Source organism: Harpia harpyja, chromosome 2 (genome assembly GCF_026419915.1).
Source record: "Harpia harpyja isolate bHarHar1 chromosome 2, bHarHar1 primary haplotype, whole genome shotgun sequence".
Taxonomy (NCBI): domain Eukaryota; kingdom Metazoa; phylum Chordata; class Aves; order Accipitriformes; family Accipitridae; genus Harpia; species Harpia harpyja.
This window is the reverse complement of record NC_068941.1, coordinates 34,396,489-34,412,832: the sequence shown is the minus strand read 5'-3', so window position 1 is coordinate 34,412,832 and position 16,344 is coordinate 34,396,489. Positions and strand designations below refer to the sequence as shown.

The 16,344-nt window shown below is 38.4% G+C and overlaps 1 protein-coding gene across 5 annotated transcripts in view; it reads right to left on the bottom strand.

Annotated features, from left to right (window-relative positions):
* The window catches only part of DNAJB14 (DnaJ heat shock protein family (Hsp40) member B14), a 28,388-nt gene that overhangs the window by 7,443 nt on the left and 4,601 nt on the right, over positions 1 to 16,344 (bottom strand). For 4 of the 5 annotated variants that reach the window (XR_008233330.1, XM_052775635.1, XM_052775655.1 and 1 more), the window contains 3 exons: positions 14,437 to 14,611; positions 3,455 to 3,600; positions 109 to 294 (listed from right to left, as the gene is read on the bottom strand). Coding sequence is in view for 4 of the 5 variants with exons in the window: in XM_052775635.1 (XP_052631595.1) it covers positions 109 to 294; positions 3,455 to 3,600; positions 14,437 to 14,611 (507 nt within the window). In the remaining variant the exon portion in view is untranslated. Of the gene's footprint in view, positions 1 to 108; positions 295 to 2,721; positions 2,844 to 3,454; positions 3,601 to 14,436; positions 14,612 to 16,344 lie in introns of those variants that run through there. The other variant, XM_052775665.1, reaches the window with a different exon arrangement.

The following is a 16,344-nucleotide window of genomic DNA, read 5'->3' as shown; positions in this document are numbered from 1 at the left end:
GTTGAAGGCAGGTTGGAGTAATTTTACTGTTTTATAATGTCACAAACTCTAATGCCACTCTGGGCTGTACCACTGTATCCTGATGATTATACTGATGTATACAAATACCTGTTGGAAAGGCCCCTCCAAAAAACATGTTGAATAGATCCTCTGGAGTCATATCTGCCTCACAACCTCTATGGAAGTTGAATCTACCGTTGCTAGGGTGACTGCATGTTTGCTCTTCACTGCCTGTAAGGTCATACTGCTTTCGTTTTTCTGGATTACTCAGCACAGCATATGCATTTCCGATTTCTGAAGCAAGGAATAAAAGACAACTCCCATAAATGAAAGATAAGAGCTATTCCAGCATGAAAATTGCAATTTCAAAGTCAAGATAGGCAGTGAATTATGTCCTTTACTGCATGTTACAAATCAACCATAGTAAAACAATGTTCAGAAACATCTCTACTTTTCTTAGCATAGCTTCCACAAAGTTTCCCACCAACACTATTCAAAGGCCTTTTATCCTGTTGAACTAGGCAGAAGGCAGTAGAGCTTTGTTTCTTTTTCTAGGGGAACACCTACACCTGTGGAAATGTTCTCTCTCACTGCAATTACAAAAAAAGCCTCAAGCATTACAATGAAAGCTTTGAAGCTGGGTAATTGCAAAGTTCAGTTTGCTCTAGCAGCCTAGCTTAAAAACATCATAGACTCAATAGGTTTTCTTAGGTTTCATGTGATAAGCGGTGACTTCTTCGAATGCATCAACTTTATTGTCTACAAGAACATGAATGTATTTTTCTATATGCTTCTTAAGATATTTTATGGATTACATTAATAACACAAAGTTTTGCATGACGTAACATGAAGAGTACAACATGTGTGCATGACAGGAACACCTCTGTTCCTAAGGTAGTCAATACGACCTCAATGTTTGGAGTGCCTGGCCTGGATGCTTGTCCCTGTTCATGCCACATTATCACAAATGAACAACTTCAATTTTGACAGTAGGAAGGGAAAAACTGAGTTAGGTGAGTACAGACAGAATCAGTGTGAAAAACCACAAGCTCTGCTGACTTACAAGCTTTAACCCTAGTTGCTGTGCACAGACATACAGATTTTGCAGACTGAAGGAAAATTTCTGTTGGCACTTGATGAACAATCTTTACTCAGCCATATCTTCATTAAACCCTTTCTACTTTCCCTTATTCTCTCTCCTCCAGGCCTCTCCAACAAAAGGCTGCTTTTGCAGCCAACCAACACAAGGCACAGGGATTATGTTTTTCAGTGTCAAAAAGCCATCAGTCATCAAAAGTTCATGAAAGGTGCAACACTGTGTCCTCAACACAGGCAAATAAGGCTATGGCTTTGCATAATTAAAGTTTTCAACATTATCCAATCTAAAAAAAAAAAAAAAAATTAGTCTTAGGTATGTGCCTTTTAAAATGCCCTTAGAAACAATCATTAGTAATTCCTTTAAGTGGAGGAGAAAACCCAAAGAAATGAAGCCTGGTAATTTGCACTGAGAGCATGATATACACTACTGACACCAAATATAGCTACAAGGTTCCTCTGTTACTCAGCATGAGGACAGAACTGGCAGTAAAAAGTTAGATTTTCCCAACAATAAAGAATTTAGGGAGACATAAATCAAGTAACTACACAAAGTGAAGACACCATACTGTCACAGTATGGTCAGCAATCTTTTTTGACTATTTGTTTGCTTTTGTTTATTTGATGCTAATTCACAACAGATTTCATTAAAATATAATTTTCTTCAAATAAAGGACATAAAAAATGAAAAAAACTGCTCAAAAGTTTCAAGGAAAGATCTTTGATGAAGTTGGTAAGAGAGATTCCAGGAGACTAAAAGTGATTATATTTGCACAAAATTTGTAATATAAAATATAACCTCAGGGAGACTGCTCAATACAACAGAAGAGTAGTACTACGTAGCTCGAGATCTAAGAAAAGTACCTTGCCTAACACCAAACTCAATTCTGTTTTCTAATGTGACTTTTCCTTAAAATAAAGCATTACTATGAAATAATAGCTATTATTCTGAAACTCCTTTTCTCAGCTGGATGTTAGAAACTCATCACACACCTTTAAAGGCAAACTAAATGATAAATTTACTCAGCCATACAAAAAGATCACAATCATTTCAATGCAAGAAAAATGCTAATTTCATTAAATAATTTTTAGTCAATGAGATTCCCCTACAAAATTTTCTGTTCATTTACTCATCTAGTTAAGAACCAGAAAGTGAAATTAAGCTGAAGAAATCAAATCTGTACAAAGTGCTAATGTTAAATAAAAGATTAAATAATAAGAAACTGATTTCTAACATTTTAAAGATTATTTAAAATACTATTAACAAGGAAGAATTATTTTATTCATAGGGCTGGAGACAATTTTATAAGAATAATATCTTTTTTAGATAAAGCCATCACATAGATGTATTAAAATAATCATTAGCAATCAACTTTCCTGCTATGTTCTAGCTACTTTTCATCTGGAATTGTTAATATATTATTATAATTACCCCTTTAAGCCTGTATCGGAAGTCTTGCTCAGGACTTCTTTTTTTTCTTTTTTTCCCTCCCCTAATTTAAGAGTTTTACCCAATTATTTTTTCAAATGTCTGCATGTAAACCTCACACAGGAAAAAAATAAAAAAGATGTACCACAATCAGATTGTTTATTTATGCATGATCATTTCTTACAGGTTCACATTTTTCTTCATCTGTGTCTGAGATGAAGGTGTAGTTTTCTTTAAAAAGCTTTTCCTCAACAATTTCCCTTGTGCAGGGCTAAGCTTGGCAGCCTTAAATCAGGTCAAGTCAGACTGTAAATTTTACCTAAGAAATAGTTGAAGGCAACTATTAATAAGGCCATGGTTGAACCCAAGTGTTTTTGTGTGCAAAAAGTAGTAAAACTACACACATACAAGGAATTCTAAGGAAAAGGTAACTTAGCGTGGCACGTGATTCAGTAAAAACTGCATTTTCGTATCTAGTATTACTCTGTTTTTTTCAAGCTCAAGTACAGTAAAGATTCAAAATAGTAAGATTCAATTGACTACATTAAGTCAACAACAGTAAAAAAAGTGCAATTGGGTTTCACAGATCAAGTATTCGCTCCCTGTACCTGAAAATTACAGTGAATCCTCTGAAACTGAACCCAACTGCAAAAGTCCACATTATTTATCTATACTTATAGGTATATGTTAAGATAATAAAGGTCAAATATTTCTTTGGATAAAAATGTCAGTTTAATATTAGCTACAAAACACCACATTGACAATTTTGTAAAAAGACAAGTGATCAATGCAGATTAATTTCTTTTAATCTGACAAAGTTTAACCACCAAAGAAATTTTAAATTTTATTTAAATAATAAAAATTAATATTTTATAAATAATAAAAATAATATTTTATTTAAATAATAATAAAATAAATTTAAATTTTTACTTTTAAAAGCCTCTGTTGCTCCAGGTGCATGGTTTTTGTCTGGGTGGAACTTCAAAGCAAGTTTTCTATAAGCCTTCTTTAGGTCTTCTTCACCTGCATCCTTTGACACCCCGAGGACTTCGTAATAATTTTTACATTTCTTTATACTGCAAAAGAATACGAAGTAAAATGTTGTAAACAAAAAGATGTAAAAGTAGTATGTTAGAACACAGCTGCACGAGGTAATACGTTGCACTGATGCAATACATTACATCTCTCACTTTCAATATAAAATTAAAAAAATCCAGTCTAGAAACAAAGAATGGCATTTTTTGTAATAAACTCACTATTGAGCACAATAAATTATTGTACTCAAAATTACTTACTACAGACATTTATTTTACTACTTCTACTGTAGAACTACTACAGTTGTAAGAAAAGGTTTCAGTTTGCAATTACTGTAGCATTTCCTCACTCTCAATTACATGAATATTGCTGTTAATAATGCATAAAATGAAGATTCCAAATTTACTTCGCAGAGCTAGTGGGTAGGAAGGCCTGTTTTGACTGTCAACAGCAAATGCACTTTGGTATGCATGATATGAAACAAAACAAATAATACCTCCCTTTCTCCAAACAAAAGTCAAGTCATAACACCATTCGAGCATTCACTTTTCAGGGAAATAAGGCATATTAGAATACCTCTGCTGCTGGGAATGCACCTGGATCTTAATAAACTTTCTGTAAGTGTTTATATGAATTCAAATAAACAACAACAGCTCCAGCAATTACAGATTCTGCTCATCTCATATGTTCAAGGAAGCATTTTTTAAAACTCTGAAAACTTGGAAATATTCTTCCTGTAGGCTGTCTCACCCAGACAGGAAAAGCAAAATCTGGTAATGATGTAATTACTTGGTATGCTTTACAATAACCAGAAGAAAGAAAGAGCAGTTACAGGGGACAGAGAGAACATTAATTCTATGTGGGCAGGAAGAACTGACCAAACCTATAAATACACCTTAAAATAAAAAAAACAAGTTACTTGGGTAAGAATTCAGAAACTTAGAAAAATAATGCCGAATCACAAACTTGCACTGCAGATATGAGGCACACTGACATTTGGTGCATACCACAAGAAAAGGGCTGGTCTGAGCAAGAAATAGAAATTACATCCATAAATATTTTAAAAGCTCTGTGTGAGTCTCTTCACATGGCTGTAACTGTGCCCACATTCCCTTAAATGCAGACTTCTACGTAAATATGGGTTTAGTGTTGCAAAGACCATACACAGGGCGGCCAAGTGGAAAAAAAAGGGGGTAAGCAAGCCTTTCGCATTTTCATGAAAGAAGAATGGGTACCCTGTAATTAAGGGAATGCTAGCATCAGAAGTACAACCACACCGTTGTGTGTGGTCCTTCATAGTTCACAGATTAATCAAATCAAGTTTCATTTGAGGGATCCCTTTTCCAGTGTTCAGATAACACGAGCTTTTGTGGAAGTCTCGGTGTAATGCTCACAAGAGCACTGAATCGAATGTATGCAGGCAGCTGCCAACACAAACATCCTGTGAAATAAATATAGCTCATTATAGTGAAGTAACATTTAATAAGCTCCAGTTAGGAAGCTGATAAAGCTAACTAAAAAGAACACAGTGAATCCATCATCAAGAAACAATGGGAAGAAAATACATTAAATTATACTCTAAGTACTGCAAACTTTTGTTTGTTAATTTGTACAACAAGAAAAAGTTTTGGTAGCGTACAGATCCCTTCATCCTTAGTCTCAAGACCTGGATTACTTATGAACTATATCAAGAACAGACAACTTTATTTAAAAGTGTAACAGTATCAGATCAAGCTTTTATTTCAAGAAATTGCTATCTCAGCATCCAATCTAAGTTCTTCTCTTCAATAATTCAGTATCTGAATTATCTGTTTGTGGACCAGAGTCTTCAGAACTTTGGTTGATATAAAATTAGATAGTGAGTCATCAATGTTTAGCAAAGTTGTTATTTTATTAGCATTAAAACTGTAGCGTTAAACATTTGTTCAAGTGATTTTAAGCACTGTGCATCCTCAACAACTTTTCCCCCCAACAGTATATGGTCATTTCTAATGGAAGTAACAAACATGAAAAAAAATCCTTGAGAGTTTACTTGTTTGCAGACCTGATATGCATTTATTTCACAACTCTAGGATGCAGAGAGGAGAAAAATGGAAAAAAAAAAGAACACAAGAAATGCCAACCTGTTCTTCTAACCCCCAAAAACTCACCACAGTTTCCTCCCATTCACAACCAGTCTAAGTCCAACAGTGGGCAAGCCTCATGGGAAAGGCGGGAATGGTGGGTGTCAATCAGAAGACATTCAGGTCAGCACATGACCCACCAGCTTCTGACACCACAATCTGCTTAGAGTCAGTGCATCAAACCAGAGCTACTTCCTGATGAGAAAGTGCAGGGAGAAACCTGCCTTGTGGGTCATACATAGCACTTGCCCTCCAAAGGGATGAAGGCAATTGCCCTCCGTGCAACAGCTATCCTGAACCTAGTCCACAAATCAGCTATTGTTATTTATCAAGAAACTAGTGTTCAGCCAAGGTATAACACATTTTTGTTTTCTCTTAGCGAGTCTTTGCTAGTGATTGCTTTGTTAAACAAAAAATTCTACAAATACAGAAGCATCTCTATTCCAACATTCCTGATTTTCTATGAAGCTATGATTTAATATTTCAAGCACATCTCCTATCAAATCACCCTCATACCCTGACCTGCTACCCCAGGCTAAATGGCCAGTCTCAAACAAAGAAGCCTTTGTGGATTTGTGACAGCCACCCCTGACTTCTATTCTCCCTTGCGTGTTCTTGTCAGGATGGGCATGCTCACAGCAACACCGCCTGCAACAGACCTGTAACCAATCCTCCAGATCATTTACATTGACCTCCTTTCTACTGCACAGGATCAATGCTGAGATACATAACCCCCTGCATGCTGTTTAGCTCGTTGTTGTCTTCAGATCTCAACCAAGTCAGTGCTGGCTCTTACAAACCTCAGCAGCAAACATAAGCTGCAAGTACTCTGCCGGATAGCCTGAGGAGCACTGCTGCATGTGACTTCATGGTGAATCATGTGGAATACGCATATACATATGGCAATTTTGCAGAGTTTAGCAGGACTTTGGATTAAGCAGATAAAGCTTTAAAGCTAAAATACATTAAATGATTGTACAAATGCACAGGGGCCAAAAAACTGTACCTAAGCCTGGAATTCTCAGCAGTGACCTTGTGCTATGTAGCCCTTGCTACACCCTGCCATTAGACAACAGTTTTATACCATTGCTTTGCCACTTCAAGGCAAAAAGCATCTGGACTGTAAGTAGCTAGCATGTAGCTAATGCAAAGTTTCCTACAGGGAGGGAGTTAGTGACTTCTGTCAGGAGGTCCCTTACTGAGCGCAATTCAGGGCAATCATTACAGGGTAACAGCTCGTTTGTTTCCCCCCTCAGCAAAGTCCATGCAAGTTTTGCACCAAAACTTGTACTGCAGCAGCTTTGCACTGGGGACGACAGGACAAGCGAAGATGATAAGAAGGTGCTTTCCAATTAAACAAAATTATCAGTGTTTCTGGTGCGCTCCTGAGAGGCAAAACTTTAGTGCACCACAAACTCAATCTGGTAAGTCAGTTTATAGCAGGACAAAGCGTACGGGATCACCACGATGACCCACCAGATCCTCAGGTCATATATGTGCTGTGCAGTCACCAGGCTTCTCAAACACTGTTGGAACACACAGCCCACCCCACCAGGGCCTGACATGCCACATCCCTCCTCCACCTTAAAGAGATGGCGATCATGGGCTTTGCACAGAGAGTTTCCAAGACTTAAGTCCTCTTCCCCCAAATTGCCAATGTCCTGATGAGAAATTTCACTCCAGCTGCTGGGAGCTGTGGGAAGCCATGGCCAACCTGATCCTTGCCCCCCAGCAGAAGCAGGCCTTTTTGGACATATTCCTCACCCCTTGTCCCTAGTAGACTGATGTCTGACAATCCTCACTCTGCCAGAATTCCTCACCTGGAGCATTGAACTGTCCTACGGAGATTTGTCACGGGAGGGCAGGTGGACAGAAGGAACCATCCCCTTCCCAATTGTCTCCTATTGCAGGCCACACAAGATCGGCCAGCAGAGGCTGGGAAAAAGTTAAGAGTAAAACCAGTGGAGGTTTTGGAAAAGACCAATCACTGACATTACTTACGGCTTTTAACCGCACCTGAAACCCATCCTGCAGCACTCTCAGCATCAACAACTAACTTTCTGAAAGCTGCATTTCAAATTGTTGTTTGGTTGGTTTTGCTGCACTTAAGGCACTGTAGTCCTTAGTGCCAATTTTCTTGCATATGTAAACTCTACACAGATGTTTCTTTTTAAAATTGCAATTTACATATCACTTGCTTAGGGATTGTCCCTTTTGTATTGAATTGGGTTTTTTTGTTGTTTATTTCTGGCTTATTTGAAGTTTGGTGCTTCCACTGTTAATTTGTTTGGAGTTTAGTCTTTTGTGAATTGCTTTTCTTGTGTTTTTCATTCCTGGCTGGATCACCTCTGTATCTGAATTACTATCAAATTATTTCTGTTGTTTAGCTAATTTCTGTCCTTGCTGAATTGTTAGTCCCCTGCCAGCACCTTGGCACTGTCCTGCTGGTTAACAGATTTGCTGTTTTAGGAGGGCACATTGCTGGATGTTCCTGAAATAATATCTGACTTTTAGAGAATAGAATTCTCAAACAGCATGAGGGAAAGTGATGGCCTACATTCATCCACAATCTGTTGACTGAGGTACCTTGTCATGACTTGCAAAGCTCCACTATCCTAGCTTCCAGTTGACAAACCACCTGCAGTAGAACTGGTCAGCCAGCTTCGAGCTGCAGCAACAGCCACTTCTGCCTGATGCTGGGCTCCTCTCCATGCTCTGACAGCTGAAGGCAGATGAAGCCCTTCAGGTCCTGAAATGTCTGCTATCACCCACAGAAATTCTGGGGCTACCACCACTGGTTCTCCTGTGACTACAAAATGATGTGATCCTACTGCTGTGCTTCTTGTTTCAGTTTTCAAATCTACAATTCAGATTAGGTCAGCATCAACAGCTTTTATCAGGTTAACAAAACCTATCAGAGACGCTTGCATTTCTGTATCAAATACCTGCAGTGATCCATAATCATGAAGTTTTGAGTATGACTAGGTATTTCAAAGGGCCTTCCAAAGCTTCCATCTACATGCACAGGGATAGCCCAAATGACAAATACTTCAACCTCAAACTCCAAAAGCTTGTGATGGGTACCACAGTTATTTCTCCCAATGGTAATCTGAACTGAGCAGCACAGTGAGCAGCAACATGAATGTTAGCAACAAAGAACTGAGCAAGAGGAAGCTACAGGGACTTCTGATCCCAGAGTTGAGCAGAGAACCATAGTAAAACACAGACCAATTTCTACATAGGTCAAGCTTCCAATGACGCCAGAGGGCCTGATGCAAATGGCATCTTGCAGCTGAATTGAGAACATGCCAGTCACAGTTTGGATGACGTAAGTGTGGTCTGCAAAAGGTGCTCTAGATTGGGAAGGGAAGGTCACAGTGTTGTCGAAGAACTCAAGCTGGTACCAGCATACCCCTAGTTTCTGAAATGAATGCATCAGAAGTTGCAGATCTCTGTTTTACTGATAGATTCAACAACACATTAGGGCACTTGTCTTAGTACTTTGCTCTTGGATGTACCTGGTCAGTTTGTTTCTCTTGTGTGTATCACATGAAATATTCAAGGTTGTGTTTACATCAGCATACTTTTCTCCAGATTTTGTTTAAGCTTTTATTTTAGCTATAAAAAGCATAGATTAAAGGCAGGAGCTTTCTGACAAAGTCCACCATATCTTCTGCCACTTTTCCATGACAGGCTCTATGACTGTGATTTCCACCTTGACTTACTCAACCATTCAACTGGACAGTTCAACAATTCACAGTAGTTCTAGCAGCCTAATTAAAGGCATGCCCTGATTTCTTCACTTTGGTTTTTTTTTTTCCCCATTTTAGCACATGTTGATGGCTCTTATTATTCCACTTTCAGTTAATTATCTTCTTGACCCCATGTTAAAAAAGTAACAATATATCTCTTTTTGCTGAATTCGCAGAAGTCTCAGCAGAAGGCCTGGAAAAAGTCAGTCACATAACTTACATCCCTTCTAGTTTGATCCATGAAACGCGTAGAGGCAATTTTTTGGTTTACTCCATGAATTCAAATCAAGTTGCTGATTACTCTTGACTGCTGCTGGATGACACTTAATCCTACCTTGCAAGGTTCCTGCAGAAGTCAAGCCTCTATTGGTTTGTTTTGGTTCCATCTCAAAGATCCAAATACAAAATTTCATTCTTGTGCTCTCTTCCAAGGGGCAGGCACTGGCAGGGCAGGAGAAGCAGTATTCCACCACAGTTTTCACAAGACAGCAATCCAACTTTAGCATACTACTAACCACGACAGTTATATCTCAGATGTCAAAAAGGTAATATGGAATATATGCTATAGCTCATTTACTAAAAAAGGAGACATCAGACATGATATGAATTTTAAGATCATTTAAAGGGAGCCTGTATAAACTGTACTACCGATCTATATCTCCATAACTATTTTTTTAAAATCATATAGTAGACAACAGATAATACACACTTCACAGCATAAAAAGCAATGGGAAAGATTTAATACACAGCAGGCAAATGATCCTTTCTTTTTTTTTTTTAAATTTCATGCTAGTCCACAAAACCTTTCCAAAGGGTCTGCACACTCGGTATGAGTAGGCAGATATGATGAATAGAACTTGTTTGAAAATAATTAAGAACTCTTTGGTAACTGTAATCCTGATCAGCACTTCTTCAGTTGTTTTAAGTGAACTAGAAGGGAAAAAAAGTTTAAATTCTCTTTCTTGCACAAACATTTCATTTCTTTATCTCAGCAAAAAATGCCAATAACCTACATCAAACAGTGAAGGAATTGCTTTAAAGCAAAGACCACAGAATCCAAAAGCAAATTCTCCCTTTTTTGTCGTGCACATGATTCTGATGCATCTATCTTAAGCTGACATTGCTCAGACAGCTTTCAAATACCTAGAGACTTCTAGGGCACTTGCTCTAAAAAGACTTAAGTCTACTGTGGGTCCTAACATATTTCTGTCAGTCTCCTGTCAATCTCTCTGGTATGCAGGTCACCTAAAGTGTTAAGGCATCTTGATCCAGCCCTCAGTGACAAGATAAGAATCATTAAAAGATGCATGTACTATAGATGGTATTTTCAAAGCATTTCAATTCAAAAGTAATAAAGTGCTTTTGGATATCTCAAGCTTCAAACTGTCACAATGAAATAGTAAGCACTGTTCCCACAAAGAACAGAGCATCACCCAGCACTTATACAGTGGAAAGGTATTGCATCTTATGCTTCTCCTTGTCGAGCAACTTGTTTGCAAGCTCATGTAATGCTCTACAGAAGTGTTGTGGTAGCTTGCTAGTGATCAGTCCCCCCTGTGTATGTGGAAAAGAAAAACAGCACAGAGGTGCTTGTTTGTACTCATACCTACTCACATTACTAGAGTAACCCTGCTGAAAATTAATGCAGTTAAATTAGTTATATTGCTCCAAGCATGTCTTCACTATGTTTCTTAAATCTATTGTCACAAGCAAATTCAAGATAGCCAGACAACTCCAGGAACATGAATCAGCGATCAAAGTCAGAGAGCTCAGAGTCAGTCCCCTGTCCAACTGCTCACCAGAGCTTATAAAAAAGCATTGGAAATGGCATGTGTAGTTAAATCAGGAATGCTTTCTCTCAGTCTATATTCAATTTCTAATAGGGAACCAGAAACTCCTAAAGGGAAGAATACTTGAGGATAATGATCACCTTTCAAATCATAAGCATACAAAACAACTTAGTTTGACAGTCAAATTCATTGCAGGATTCAGAATTTATTAAAAATTGAAGATTTTGCTACCTTGCTATCTAGAAATTTCTTTCCTTACAGGAAAAAAAATTAAAAATCAGGCATGGAAGACTATTTAAAACCACCTCTTTTCACACAGCATTTCTTTAACCAATTCAAAGGTCTGAAAACCATTCCAATGCGGTATGGCAGAAGCATATGGTGGTGACAAGCTCTACTCTCTGAAGAATACCCTCCCCAGAGGGGCACGTTTCATTTAATTGGAAAAGCCTGGGGCCCGACTGAAGCAATAACATATACACATCATGTTTCCAACTATAAAGCTCATTCTCACTGTGAACATGTGAACATGAACTTTCCCTCAGCTATCATCACTGAATGTGTTACATTTTCCCATTAAGTTTTAGCCCACTGTTTGTATTTAATCCTTGGCAAGGCACACACATTTTTTAATTCTTAACCACAGATTTTCTAACTGGTGTGTTGATGTCACTGACCCACAGGACAAACTTTTCAAAACTTCCAACAGGAACTGGAGACTTGTTTTGTTGATCACTGCTTATCTAAAGCAAAATTTAGTCTCTCTCCAAAGGTTTATAAACTGCTGTACTAAAGGATGGTAGCATCACTCAAGCTAAGGTCAAGATTTTTTTTAACAGCTGATTTTTAACTGGTACATAAAATACAAACAAACATGTGCTGTTCTGCAAGCTATTACAATTGCTTATTTGCAAAGATCTGGGTAGGTTTTAAAAACCCAAATTTAATATTCACCAAACAGACTGCTGAAATAGGTACTAAAAAGCAATGTTGCATCAAGAGCATCCTCAATGTGCAACTTCTGTGAATACCCCTAACTCTGGTTCTGACCTCAACAAACTGCATTTTTATCTAGTATCTAGTGAATCCCTTCAAGAAAGCAATACTCAATACCATGAAAGCGTACCGGAGGAAAAGTTGGCTCTACAACATCATTTTACTCAAGACAAAGTAGGCAACATACTTTCTGGTAAAACAAACAAAAAAAAGAACTTGCTGGGAGCCTGATGTCAAAGCAGACTGCAGCTCAGAATGGTGTGTCATGGGTGAGTGAATACTGGCAGTAATACAGCCTTCCTTGTAGCAGCTTTCTGAGAACATGTTACATGTCTTAATCTGATCTAAGCCTCATTTTACACAGGACTTCTTTCTGGCTATTTTGTCTCACACACATGTGCACACACACCCACACATTTTGCGTTCATTTTAACAGCTAGTAATTCAAGGTAGCCAAAAATGTACACGCTTATTCAGGTTTTAGTTTAGATGTATCATGAAAGGCAATAACATTAAGCAGAGATGATGGTAAATGAAAAGCTCTACTAAATAGCAACAACCAGAGCATAAGCATGTGTGCTGCTTTTGGCAGGGATAGAGTTAATTTTCTTCATAGTAGCTAGTATGGGGCTGTGTTTTGGATTTGTGCTGGAAATGGCGTTGATAACACAGGGCTGTTTTCCTTACTGCTGAGCAGGGCTTACACAGAGCCAAGACCTTTTCTGCTTCTCACCCCACCCCACCAGCAAGGAGGCTGGAGGGGCACAAGAAGTTAGGAGGGGACACAGCTGGGACAGCTGACCCCAACTGACCCAAGGGATATCCCAGACCATATGACATCATGCTTCAGCATATAAAGCTGGGGGAAGAAGAAGGAAGGGGGAGATGTTCGGAGTGATGGCATTTGTCTTCCCGAGTAGCCATTACGCGTGATGGAGCCCTGCTTTCCTGGAGATGGCTGAACACCCGCCTGCTGATGGGAAGTGGTGAATGAATTCCTTGTTTTGCTTTGCTTGCGTGTGTGGCTTTTGCTTTACCCACTAAACTGTCTTTATCTCAGCCCACAATTTTTCTCATTTTTACTCTTCCGATTCTCTCCTCCATCCCACCTGGATGGGAGCAAGTGAGCGGCTGTGTGGGGCTTAGCTGCCAGTGGGGGTTAAACCATGACACCATGAACAGAGATGCTGCTGTCTACCTGCCTGAATGCAGAGCTGCTGTATCAAAAAAGAAAAGCTACTTTTTCCTCACTGTTAGCACAGCTGAACAGATTATTGAACTTCAGGAAGAGATCCCAAGAAAATATCAACAGCAACATACATTTCACACACACACAAAAAAAATAAAAAAAAAGTCACACACAAATTTCTGTTTTGCACAACAGTTCAACTGATCTACACAAACTAGGAGAGAAGGACCTCTTGATCTCCCTTCTTTCAGCTCCCTTTAAAGTATTTGGGCTAGGCTTATCTAGTGGGTTTTGAGGTGTTCAATTTTACAGTGGCTGTATCCATGTTTCTTTAGCAGAAATCAGGGCACATACCAAAAAATATTTTTCTCACTCCTACAGCCAACAAGTGTGTAATGATAACATGACTTAAGAGTTACTTGCCTCAAAAGGACATTTTTATTCATCTTTGTTTCTTTTCACACATCCTCCTTTCCTGATGTCGCCCCATCTTAATATTATCATGCTGCCTGAAGTCCAGACAGAGTTTATAATGCAACTTAGACTATGTGCTTCAGTGCTTCTCAGATACCTCTACTTCCAGAACGAAATAGTTTTAACATTTGTCTAAGACCAGCCTGTACCACAGGATTAGCTTGAAAATAAACTTTAGGAGTGAGCATGTATCTCAAGTATAAAAATATTTAAGAACAGAAACACTGCCCTGCAAGTTGTACTATAGAATTTTCATCACTTCTTCCGTTTACCATGAGATCTACTTAATAACTATTCCAAGTGTTATCTTTTTACAAAGTAACCTTGATGGTTTAAAAAGAGTATCATCTTTCTCACAGAAAGTGACAGTGTCTCATGCTGTGTTTAAACACAGCAAAACTCTCCTCCACCTTTTAGTCACAGTTCAGTATAAGTAACCCCTCTCAGCTAACCCTGAATTTTCTGTTGCAAGAAGCAACAGATGCTAGAGCTGAAAGCATAAGTACATAACACACAGAATGAAAAGCAGTGATGTATTTAAGCAAGGCCATACCTGAATACTCCTTCCATTTGGTCTTTGGTGTAGCCTTTTCCACTTTCACCTGCAGCAGATGCATTGCTCTCCTTCGTGCTATTGGGCTTACTTTGATCATTGCTACTGGCTGGTTTTCGGCAGTAAGCGCCTCCCCCAGCAGTACTTCCATTCTTCATAATAGCTTCCAACAAAACTATAAAACAACAGTATATCATAGTATCATTATAGGCATTAGCAATTAAGTTGGGGCTCTCAAGTATCTTAAATGGGAGCACCACATTAAAAAAAGACTAGCTGCTACATCCTCCTTCCTTATTGATCATCACTTTGTACCACAAACGTTTCTGAAACAAGTCTAGCAACTGCTTTTCGTGGCAAAACTATGGAAAAGTGTTTCAAAATTAGTGACTGGACTGCTCTCTACCTCTGCCAAGGTAATTTAATACTGGAGAGAATTTGTCCTGGTCCTTCACTTCTAGATGGTTTTTAGAGGCACTGAACCCATGCTTTGGGGTGAAAAGCATCAGAATACCTGAATAAGCAACTGTAAATCGAAAAGAGGAACTAACCTAACACTCTAAAGAACTTGCAAATTATTCCATACAGACACTAAGCCCATCTCCAGCACATTTCAGATGCTACAGTACATGCCTATTTGTAACCTGAGCCATTAGCGGCCACAAACTGATGCTCTATACCCCCTCCAGGCAATACCAGCTGAAATTCAAACTACTGTTAAAATGCCACAAATAAGTCAGGACCAGGCAACTATACCCAACTCTTGAGACCTCAACCTTGAAAACCAGCATGCTTTTGCTAGATCTTGAAATCCTCTTTCCTTCCATGTTCCAATAGATCTCAAATTTAGCAGTTTTAATAAATCATCAGGCATTAAGTCTTCTTTTTTCTTTCTGGACATAAGCCTGTATTTTGGGGATACGCGTCTTACCAAAAAATCAGAAATAGTACCATTCTAACTTAAGGGACTGCACACAAAGCATCATGTAGAACAAAGATTATAAATCGTCTATCTTTCCTGAAAAGAGATCCCTTCAGAGCAAGACGGCAAACTACACAGGCCAAATTTATTTCATAAACAACTGAGAGTTACTATTTGCACAAAAAATGCCCTAATAAAAATTCCCAAAGAAAAACGTCCCACTTACTGTGAAAGCATGTTATAGCTTTACTGTTAAAAAACATCTTCTTCTAGAAGCTAGTCAGAAGAATCCTAAGGATTTTCGCCTAAATCTAATTTAAAAATTTCTCCTCTGACTAGCATGGTCCCTCTTAGAGCAGCAGCAAACTGGGATCCTACACATCATAGCTTGTATCTCACAGAAGCACAGGAAAGAAAAGAAAGCATAGATTTGTTTAAAAGGAGAACCACCACTTCCCTAAGATGTGCTTCTTAAAACTCTCTAGTATTTGCTTTTACTTACTAATTCACTTACTACCCACTGGCTACAGCAGTCTGAAGTACTGCAGGTGAATAGCTATACTTGGCCTGAACAAGAAAGTCAGCTGACTTCAGTGCTGGTCCTGTACTCGTACCTCCCTCAGCAAGACTCATCAATTGATCAGATCAGGCTTTTTACTGCAGAAATAAAGAAATGACTAACATTCAGATGCTAAATTGCATACTGAGGGGATGTTTTCACTATGAATGAAATTATGTTCTTGAAAACAGGTGAGCTATAGTTGCATTATGGATTATAACTGAAGCACATATCCAAATATTTGCAATAGTTTATTCTAATATCATGTGTTATGGCATTTAAAGTTCTGAGGTAAATGAAGTAATAACAACTCCAACAAAGTGACTGTGTCTACAGGCTAAGAACTAATCAAGAATAGAAATTTGAACAGACAGTGCCCTCAGAATGAAGCATTTTCAGTCCAGAGGTGCTCCGGACAAGTGATAAC